An 11565-nucleotide genomic window follows, 5' to 3' on the forward strand; every position below is an offset into this window, starting at 1 on the left:
GTCGTACTCATTTTTCTCTCGACTCATCCTTTTATAGTACATAAACTAATTCTGAATTTAATTCATTACACTTTATTTTATTTGCTATCCAACTTCGAGAATATTATTTACATCACGATTATGTTACATAGAATAAATGTATATATAATTAAATATTAAATTATTCACAGTTATCGTATAGAAAGTACAATGAAAATTTACGTATCACAAAATGGGCTACGGAATGAGAAGTCGCTTTATAAAGACATAGTACGTGCTATAGACATTCAACGGAAAGCCATGATGTTGGTATTTATTTCATTGTTTAATAATATATTATAAGACACAAACAAACACACACACGCGCGCGCGCGCGCGCGCGCGCGCGCACACACACACACACACACACACACACACACACACACACACACACACACACGCGCGCGCGCGCGCGATTGCCTTTCTTATTTGTTATATATTTTTGTATTAAAATTTATATTTAAAGGATTGGCGAATATTTAATGTCCACATTTGAGGTAATGTACTTGTTTTTAATAGGATTCGGAGTGGCGCTGTTAAGCACCAATATATTCCGAGTAAGTTGTGTTTATTATTTTTAAATAATTTAAATAGTATCATATTAAGTAACGTTGATTGATTTAAAAACTAATTAAAATTGTTCTTGAACTCTGTGACTTTCTATCTTTATATAAATACATTGTATAAATATGCAAACTTTAAAAAAGTGTATAATTTTTAGATTTTAAATCAATCACAAAATTTGCTTGTTAGACTTTTCAGATACTGTCATCGGAATTTCATATTGAAGAACTTGGGATATCTAGTTTGATGTTAATTAGTTGTATTATATATATGTTTTTATGCAATCTGACTGGACAAGATGTAACGGATCACTATAACGATGTATTTGATACGACGTAGGAAATATGTTGTCTCATATTATTATTATATTACTTCACAATGATTTAAATTTTAATGATAAAAATAAAAATATTGATATTTTCATTTATTAATATAATGTCCAAAAACAAATATGTATATGGTGTTACTCGTATCTTCGTTCTCAAACTATTGATTTATTACGTCATGTATCATTTGTGCAGATATAATATCCAGTGGTACTTAGCTCCTCTACATATACAAAAGCTGATAGTGTTTCTAATGCTGAAAGGCAACAAATCTTTTGGACTAAATGTGGCCGGACTGTTTGTAGCATCTTTAGAATGTTTTGCTACGGTAGGGAATAATTCTTTTTATTTATTTATTTCTTATATCTCTACTCTCACTTTGTCTTTTCTTCTTTTTAAAGAAACAATCAAAAACAAACATAATTTGTTGCAGTTGGCAAATGCATCTCTATCTTATTTTATCCTTTTGCATTCAATGAGACAGTGATAGCTAGATACATCAACGTCATAGTAATAAAAATTTAGTAACAAATGATGCAGTACATAATGTATAAGAAATACCGCGTGTCATGTAAAAATGTATGTAAATTATACAACATAATAAGAAGTTTCACAATAAGTTTTGCCCTAAATGTAAGAAGTACAAAATAATGGTATTCCACACAATCAGTTACTACATCTGGACAAAATATACGAGAATAATTTAAAATAAGTGATAATGACTTGTTTTATGTAATTTTGTATCTTGATTAACAGTACTGATATGTTTTAAAAACGTTTCGATTAAGGTATATTAATATAATATAAAACAAAAATTATATTTTGTTTGATTAAACTTGATAAATATGTGAATAAATATAAATTAATATATGCAGCATTTTATCTTAATTTCTAACTGTATTATTGTAAAAAATTACATTATGTTATAAAATGAAAATAAGTTTGTTGTCGACTATGAATGTCTATTTATTCTTTCGTTGTAAACTTTAATATATGAGAATCTATACTGTCTCATTAAGAAATGATAATGTTAATTTAATCAATATAATATACTAAATATGTATAATAGTTTTCGTATAGATGTGTAAGCACATGGGGGGGGACATCACAATAAGAAATCATGATTTTGGATTTGATATGATTTATTCTCGAAATAATTAACAATTTTGCATAGGCACTTCTATAAGACTCCATTCTAGTATCTTCCTTCAAATAGGTTATCATACATGTTTTATTAGCATTTTAGTATGTAGTAAATATGTATAATATTCACAAAATAATTCACATTTTTATAATCGCACTTTAATAAAGTTTGTGTAAAACTCGTTTGTATAACAAAAACAGTACAATGTGTATATATTGATATTTTTAGATTTCTAAATATTCATCTTTTATTACATATCGTTTGCCGTTGCATTTTTAATGTTCATTGAAGGCGTTTGAAGACACTTTCATGTGCCTTTAATGAATATTATATGTAAAGGCAACTATAATATTTGTTTTTAGAATTTGTTTTCCAAAATAATAATAATGAAAGACGTTTTAGAAACATGTGCGCACACTTCCACGCTTATATTTATCTTCAACCTTAACAGTTGTGCTTATTTCTAAATTTTATCTACATTTTCTATTTCATTATTGGCTTCTTATAGATTTTTATTAAGATTAATCCGATTTATGTATTCCAAGTCTTGTTACTTTTATCATTTGTGATAAACTGATTATTATTTATGAACCTTATTTTTCTCTCTTTTATCACACTGTACGGCGATGTAGACACTACATCTTACTGACAATAAACTTAATTATAATAAGATAATGCTACGTTGGCACGCTCATCGCATAACGAAATTGATGTACAAAAAGTATATATAATAATTATATAATAATATTATAAAAATATATTTACAATAATTTAAAGTACATAGATTTTTCTCAAAAAATGCCGCACATTCGTCGCGCACTAAGATTTATCATTGATACGCTGCGAGATTGATATTTTGTCTCCATTATCAAAGAGAGACGTATACTTTAATTTTATCCGTAGACAAAATACGAAATATCTTTATTATCCATCTTTATTATACAATATCTAATTCTAACAGTTACCATGAGCGGAATTTTCGAGGTACATAATGTTGTAAATCGATATTTTCAAATATAATACATTACATTAGTGGCACTTTTCAAATGCACCTCATTTAAGATAAAGGCACTTTGTATTCTTGTATATCGCGACTATAAAATTTTTCTTCACATAAAAATATCCACATTGACTATGTTAAAATTATAAAACCAATCCTACTATTTAAAAACAGTTGATTTTTATGGAGTAGATCAGTAGTGATATTATATAAAATACATATAAATAAGTATGATAGGATTTGTATCTTCCTTATTCTGATATCAGAACAAAAGTTCATATAAAAATGTATCAAATTCAGAATAGAGTTTCTGAGATGGGACAAGTTAAAAATACTATTCTCTCCACTGAAGTCTTTCGATTTCAAGAGTGAAAGGTTAATTAACTACAGACCTAGGGATCTTTTGATTCCGCTCCGTTGAATTATTTTTTAGATTGAATAAAAAGTGAAATCTATGTAAAGAAAATAAAGACAAATGCGTTATTTACTCGCATGTCGCTTATTAAATTGCATCAGTTTCATTAGCAACTTAAAATCTTGACATACGAGCTCCAAAATTAATAAAGTTGACAGTGGCATTTTTTGATCTTTGTTATAACAGTGAAAATTTTTTATTAAACTTGATTTATAATAGTAGGTAATGTATTAATTATTTATCTGAATCTCTTTGTATTGATAATTTTTGTTGTATCCATAATTTAAATTAAATGTAAAAGTAAATGTTTCAACAACATCTTTTTAATGCTTGGAAGAATATAATCTTATCCTACTTACAGTATGTCCATTTCTAAAACAGATTATTACTCATTTTCATATTATTACTCATTTTAGTTACGTCTAGCAGCTCGTCATTAAGACACGAACAGTAAAATAAAAATTTTGAACGCTGACATAATAATCGAGTCAAAAATTGCAACTAAATTCCATCAGTAGTGCAAATTATTCAAATCAAATTTAAAAGTAATTTTATTTAATTATGAGTCTTTCGATACCTTTTATCACGCTATGTATTAAACTTGTCAAATGTATATGTATTAATTTCTGAAGCTGGTTACACTCGTATCATACTTTACTCAAAACTTTATAGTCTCTTATAAATACAATTACGAGTCAACTGCTTTCATACGAAACTATGAGCATCTTAAATTTTATCAAATGTATTAATTTATTGTTTTCGAAGTGACCTACGACCACTTCAGACCTTTTCTTGATGTACCCGAAAATCTGCAAACTAAGGATCACCAGTCCCTGCATGGAGTTGTCATTGGTGTCATGATAAATTTTCCCAAATATTTAAAATATTTTAATTGCACTCATTGTAAAGTAAATTTTATATTGAAGATACAACTTACGTTACTGCAATAATCAAGTAGAAAACTGTTTAGGCGCGGCTGTTTCATCGATCGATAAAATTAAATTGGCGCGTCTCGTTAATAGACATAGGTCATTGAATCATTTGTAAATATCTGTTTTCTTCTAGTAAAGAGCTAAGCGAAGACGTCATGTCGTTGACAACCATATTGGCGCTAGCTGGCAGAGGTTGCGGCAACGACAACGGATGCGTCGAGCTGGATACGTTGGTCTCATGGGTTTGAGCGTTAACGGACCAGTTTCTACATTGCTGAACGTATTCCAATGTCCTGCGATAGGAGTCTTGTCTCATACCTTGAGGTGGTTTTATTGGCGAGCCTTGTTGCGACTGGCTAATATCTCTGCATTGTATCTCTGGCAACGGTCCACCATGTTGATCGTGATAACACTGATTTCCATAAGTCCATGCGCAATTGCAATTGTACTGAGCCGGAGGATTCGTGCGTGTTTGACAATTATGTGTGCAGGTTTGTTGCTGCGGTGGCATTCTGCAGTTAGTCTGCTGAGCGTTACAAAGTTGTGGTGACGTTCTCTTTGACCCGCTGCCACCGTCGTTGATCTGACGATGCGCACCGCCGGGATGAATACAGTTGTTGACCTGCTGGCAGGGCGCTGTGGGCGATTGTTGAGTCTGCTGTTGACAGCTTTGAAGATTTGTCGCAAGCGTATTCATCGGTTTGCCCTGATTCGCATGATTCAATTGAGAGCAATGGGGTGACATTGGACCGCACTGATTAGCTACCGTAGACTGTTGGGCAGTGTGTACATTGGACATCTGACTGTTGGGTGTTGTCATAGGCCTCGCACACTGACCGGAGGATTGATTGCACTGAGCGTTTGGATGGGCAATAGTCGTTGTGTTGGCCATGGGCGCGGTTTGCTGAGTACAATGCGGTGATAATTGCTGGCAATTATTTGTTAATCGCATCTGTACAGTGTGATTGGATGATGTGCAGGTTTGAGTAGAATGGTGGCTAGCTGGGCTAGCGGAGCCATTGCAGTTTGCGTTTATTTGACCCGCGCAACCGTAGCCTGGATAGTAAGGATGATGTGCGTGATTCTGAGGACAATTTCGGGAAAGTTGGGCAGAGTTCTGGGGCAGGTTTTGCGGCGCGTGCTGTGGCGCCAGCGCGCCGGCCGCGGGGGATGTTAACGGCTGATCGCTTAAGTGAGCTGAGGCATAATGGGAACTCGGTGACATGACTTGACCCGCGGCTGGACTCGCTACTTGTCCACCAGTGACTTGAGATCCATAATTTGGCGGCGGACAATACTGCGATGGAGGCTGAGTCGTGCGTGAATTCGGGCATTGGCTGTAAGACACAGACGAGGAATTCTGATAGTTCGGGCATGGTTGTTGAACAACTTGCTGAGAGGAGTAGCAGTTCTGTTGGTGTGACTGATGCGACTGATTGTAATTGCACGTGGGCTGCACCTGTCGCTGATAGTGCAGAGGATTCGTGCATATCGGCGATTGGCAAATCGGTAGTGGGCTACCGCGATAACTGACTTGATTTCCGCCCGCTTGAACCTGTAGTGGCAATTTCAATTTTGAGATTAAAATAATCAGTACGACAGTAGTATTACGCGAATTTAAAGCTTACTTAAAGAACACACCGGCATGATTACCTGATTCAAATACTGCATCATTTCGTCGGGAATAACCAGCTTGTTCTCCACCATCTCACCCTCACCCACCTCGTCCAGGATCACCTCCTGATTGGGATGAAGCTCGGGCTGAAGCTCGGGCAGCTGTGCCGATCTCGGCCTGGGCGGAATCGGAGGAGAAGTCCTTTGGGTTGGGTTACTGCGAATGGGTTCGGACATCCGTCGATCACTCGACGGTTGAGTGCAATGTCCGCTCGGATTGTTCCATTCGTTTGGCATCGCCTGAATGCTCTGCATAAAAATGTTACGTCGTTTAAAACCGCTTTTCATCCTTTCGCGCGACAATCGTAGCATGAGGCATACCTGCAGGGACATGTTTTGCGTTTGAACGACGAGATTATTCGTCGAGTAAGGCCCCTGAAGATGATTCTGATCGATCCTGCTGGAAGTGGTGCTCATCTGGCTGCTTCGTCTAGATGTGCCCGGACTGATCGGATCGTAGAAACTTTCCGGTCCTGGGCCCATTCTAACAGCGCTAACGACACTCGCCTGGCTACTCCTTCTGCTACTGAGATCTGCCGATCTCATGCTGCCGTAACCCGAATGGTAAGTGCTGACGGTGCTGTTGCTGTCTCTTCGCGGCTCGCCAAACGGCTGCAACCTAAGTTGAAGATCGGACAGGCTTGTCTGCCGCGTTTGGCCGCCGCCACCCTCCATCTTCAAATCGGTGATCCTTTTATTGAGATCACCGATGTTACCCTGAGGTGCGACACCGTGAATCCCGCGTATGTTCGCTACGCCAATCGGCATGCTCGGCACGCCTTTGACGTTCAGTCTTCCTTTCAGACGATTCCTCGACGTGGGCGCCGGCACTTGTAACTGCTGCTGCGATTCCATGCCGCCGACCTGTGGATAATCGAGACAGTGTCATCTAAGCGTAGAAGTGGAAGAACATCAAAAGAAATCTAAGCTCCAAGAAAGGCAAGCCTTAAGAAACCTTTCCTCTGTGTTTTTCCTATTCAACGAAATCCATGTTTCTCGAGCGATTCTAGAACTCACCATGGCACGTAGCGCTACAGGAAGATCAGCGATGTCCAAGTCATCAGGTTCCTCGTTCCACGGTTCTTCGGCGAGGGCGATCCCGTCGCCGGTGAGGGCACCCATTCCCGCGACCTCGTCATTACAGCCACCCACCAGCGGACTACCCTGCTGCTGCATGATGCCGGGCGGACTGTTCGCTTCGCTTTCGGACTTGACGCTAGGACTTGAGAGGCTGGGTGTCTTCGGAGGCAGATCCTCGCTTCTACTGGGGCTGTTACCTCCCGCGCCGGCTTCATCGCTGCCGCCGCCGTCGCCACCGCCGCCACCCTTGTGCTTCTTGTTCGCGTAGAACTCGGCACCGTGAACAGTCTTGACGTGCTTCCTCAGCGACGACGGATCTGTGTACCTCTTCGTACAGCCGGGGGCTTTGCAAATGTACGGTTTCTAGACAAGGAAAGTCGATGGAACCAATAAAGCAGATATAAAATTTTCAGAAAATAATCTCTTTCTCAACAATTGTTCAGTCTATCACAGGCCAAAAGACAATTAGAGACTGGTAATCTGCGAAATTATTATTATCTTGCAATTGGACCTGTTTTTCGAAATTGTTTTCAAATTTTCTCTCTTATGACAATTAGGAAGAAAAGGTATACCTCGCTAGAGTGTGTTCTGTTTTGATGCTTTGCTCTATCGCTGGCGTTGCTGAAGGCTTTAGTACAGCCTGGATACTCGCAGGTGTATGGTTTCTCGCCGGTATGAGATCTGAGGTGAGTCTTGAGGTTTTCCAATCGCGAGTAGGCTTTGAAGCAACCCTCGAACTATATTAAAAAAAGATATGTAATTAGTTCTGTAATATAGAGTAAGTACAATTCTCGAATACGTTTTTTTCGATAACCAGTTGTAGATGTAGAGATAAAAGAAGAATACGAAGAAAGAAAAAGAATTAAATCTTTAGGGAACGCAATATACTGTATTAAAAAGTCCTCTTAACTCTTACATCGCGCTACTTTGCAGACGAACTAATTGCTGCGCATTTGTTCCAACTGTTTATCGAAACGAAAATCGTACGCGATTCAATCTCCTGCCCTAATCTAGTTATCAGCGATCTATTTCTTTTCTAAATTAATGACGTCTCACCGTAGCGCGTGAGACATAATAGAATATAATTGATTCTTACTTTTAAATCTAACCAATCGCATTCACTTATAGCGAATTCGACCGCTTGCACTAGTGCGCGCTCAGTGCACACTAAGGCCTGTTTCTAGTAAATCTTTATATTTAACTTTGTCTTAAATACATGTTCAAAGAGTATTTAGCCAAAAAAAAATGATCCGTATGGATGCTATACAGTTCATTTTACTGATTAAATATTTCAAGAGATATTCAAGACGATCTTTAAATATAAGAATTGACTGTAAACAAGCCTTAACGTGTACTCGGTACGCACTAGTGCAAGCAACCAATTCGCTATTACTCGCTGAGTGAGCGGTGTAGCACCGAACGCACTCTACGTAAATCACGTGATCATATTTCGGAGCGCCGCGCCGGTTAGTTCGCGTCGCGCGTTTTATATGTAATTTAATGACGCGTTGCTCCGCGGTTTTACGCCTTTGTTCGCCCGTCCCGCGGTAAATTCAGTGATTCGAGAACGTCGAATTTAGCGACATTCCGTCGCGCGAGTCGGCACGGACAGCCACGATCGATTGCGCTCAGCATTCGCGACTGGCGCTGCGTCGCATCGCGCCGTTTCGTCCCCGTTTTATAAGATGTCGCACACACTTCGGATATTGTGCTCGTCCGCCTAACGCGTTCGGTACGCGAAAGAATGGCGAGAGACAAGCCGCCGCGACGCGGTTTAATCGGGAACGCATAACCTCTCTTGTCTCTTGTCGACAGACGCGCGTCGACATTTCTCAGAATGTCGATCGGGAACGCGTCGCGCGTAACGGGGCGCGAGTGACAAATGCGTGGACGGAGAATCCTCAATTAATTTGCTCGCGCGCCGATTTTCAGTGCTCGTAATTGTTGCCGCCCCCGTCGTGCGAATTCGGACCCGACTAATGAACGTCCGGGGCGTCGGATAAATACAGAAACAATCGATTCGCGGCGGAGGGCTTGTGGGTTACGGATGCATCGAGACAGCGGCGCGAAATCGCCATGACGCCGAGGCAAGACGCAGCTTTTCGACGACGGTGAGTCCGCTAAACAATTTACGGAAAAAATACTTCGAATTAATTACTAAAAAGATACGATATCTTTAATTGCGGATTCTTGAAATTTGGCGAAGCACAGAATTAAGTTGGCCTGCAACGAAGGCGCGTCCTTCCCCTCTTTTTAATTTCGTCCTCTCAACATTTTTGTAAAATCGATTTAAATGTAGGGACAAGAAATACTCTTCCCTTCGGTTCTCGTCGAAATTTTGCTAAGTATCGAATCGCAATTCGAATGAGGCGAAAAATATATATTGCCGTTTAATCATATTTTATCGGAATCAAGTCGAGTGAGCAATAGAAACAATTTAAATAGAGACGAAAGGGATTATTAAAGTTTTTTCAATTATCTAGAATCCTATATAAGAGACGTTTTAGTCCTCGCGAAGAATGCAATTTGCAAAAGTTGCTTCTTATAGACGTATGATTGATATTGAAATTGATACTCCGGGCTCCGCAATCGATCGCTGCGTTTATTTAAATGTTTTTAATGGCTGGCGGCGAAAAGTCGTAAGTAGAACGCGCGCTGCAATAATAAAAATAGCGGTTTACGAAATTTCTCGAGGTCGCTCTGCCAGCATTTAGCGCGCGTTGGTGCGTGATTGATTAATAGAAAAAAAAATCTTTCGGGCGGGAGAAACAAGTAAGTGCTTTACTTACGGTACACTTGTGCGGTTTTTCACCCGTATGCCTTCTCATGTGCACGACCAGCATGTACTGGGCCTTGAAGGGTTTTTCCTCCCTCGAGCATTCCTCCCAACCGCAAACAAAGCTCTTCTTGTTGGCGTGTATGTGATCGTTGTTGATATGTTTCACGAGATCGTCCTGGTTTGGAGGGAGACGCATGCCAGATTAATGTGGATAAGACCGAGCCTCTCGACGAGGTACACAGAGATAGTATGTGATATCGTTTTATCTCTTTAACTCCCCCTTTCCCCTTCTCGTTAAATAATTTTAAGGGATACCTCAACATTACGTGTGTAAAATTGATTATTTCAATTAACATTCCGCCCGCGAAAACCCCGAAAATTGCAGTATAGAAATTACGATCGTTCATTTCACTGCTGGCGTCCGCTCGTTGACTGAAGAAACGAATGATTAAGATATCGTCGCACGTCCGTATATTACCTGCGTAGGGAACTCGAGACCGCAGTCTCTCCAATGACAATTCGTTTCGATGAAGTCACCAGGTTCGTCTCTGAGGTCCTCACTCGGGCTAAGACCTTGAGGGTGAGTCGGTGGGGCGGTAGTGGTGGTCGCATTGGTAGTCGTTGTCGCCGGTTCCCTCTTGACTTTGGTGGCAGCCCGCCTTGAGGAAGTGTCGGCCTCGGCCGTCACCGAGCGAGTCAATGATTCCGAAGCTTTTCTACACGACTCTACGCTCTGTGAAAAAGAGTGTTTGAGATGTTTTAAATATAAATAGCGATTTTAATATAGAGGAAGGTCCTTTATTACGAGATAGACTCCTTATACAAGGTAGTAGGGTTTCTGCTAAATTAATAGGCGTCGTCTGTTGGCTCTATCACGTATTTATTGTCCTTGAAATGAAATCTATTTAGTGGAAAATTCACTGTTTGATTTGTGATTGAATTTGGATGTTGAAAACCTACTATCTCATATTAGAAAAGGTAAGAGCAAAAGGTAACAAAGGTAACAAAACTTGACGAAAGGTAAGAAATGTACCTACGTGTAGAAAGATAGAGAAATTTTCATCGCTGAGACGGTCAACGTTAACGAGAGATCTCTTAAATTCGAGTTGAGTTTTTACTTTTCGCAATTTCAATGGACCTCCTTCCATCACCAATCATTAGGATCGCTATATATTTTTTTTTATTTGAATTTTTTCCATCAGAAGCTCGCAGAATATGAGATGAATGTGATGTCTGTAACTCCAGTGATGGTGTACGTTCAAGTTAAAAAATTCGCAATTACATTCAAGTTCCAATCGTTCGTTAATTATGATAATTACACCAGTTTATCATGAATTCTCGCTGTCGCACGACGCATGCAATTTCGCAATTATCACGTTTATAAAACACAGTGATTCGGTCGATTGTTGCAGACCGTTATAAATCGTTCGCGTTGCTACTCTTTCTTCCTTTTGGTCTTACGCACTCTCTCTCTGATAGAGACATAACTCCAAATACTTGACTGAACGCGTGTACCTGCAGGTTTCTCCACTTCTGCACTATGTTACGAATGTTACGCTACAGGCTGACATACGATAAGTAATTCAAGCACGCACTGGCTAAGCTACACTTGAAAGTAGACCAATGAAAATAA

At 39.1% G+C, this 11565-nt stretch overlaps 1 protein-coding gene across 1 annotated transcript in view; it reads right to left on the reverse strand.

Annotated features, from left to right (window-relative positions):
• Nucleotides 1-2053: 2053 nt before the first annotated feature.
• Nucleotides 2054-11565, reverse strand: part of LOC105568174 (transcriptional activator cubitus interruptus) — a 92097-nt gene continuing 82585 nt past the window's right edge. Inside the window, exons 6-12 of the mRNA XM_012023622.1 lie at nucleotides 10411-10665; nucleotides 9943-10107; nucleotides 7726-7890; nucleotides 7091-7516; nucleotides 6395-6937; nucleotides 6053-6322; nucleotides 2054-5954 (exon numbers count right to left, since the gene is read on the reverse strand). Of these exons, the coding sequence (XP_011879012.1) occupies nucleotides 4497-5954; nucleotides 6053-6322; nucleotides 6395-6937; nucleotides 7091-7516; nucleotides 7726-7890; nucleotides 9943-10107; nucleotides 10411-10665 (3282 nt within the window). The 3' untranslated portion in view covers nucleotides 2054-4496. The remainder of the gene's footprint in view (nucleotides 5955-6052; nucleotides 6323-6394; nucleotides 6938-7090; nucleotides 7517-7725; nucleotides 7891-9942; nucleotides 10108-10410; nucleotides 10666-11565) is intronic.

Source organism: Vollenhovia emeryi, unplaced genomic scaffold (assembly GCF_000949405.1).
Source record: "Vollenhovia emeryi isolate VEMERY1.0 unplaced genomic scaffold, V.emery_V1.0 DF939131.1, whole genome shotgun sequence".
Lineage (NCBI taxonomy): Eukaryota > Metazoa > Arthropoda > Insecta > Hymenoptera > Formicidae > Vollenhovia > Vollenhovia emeryi.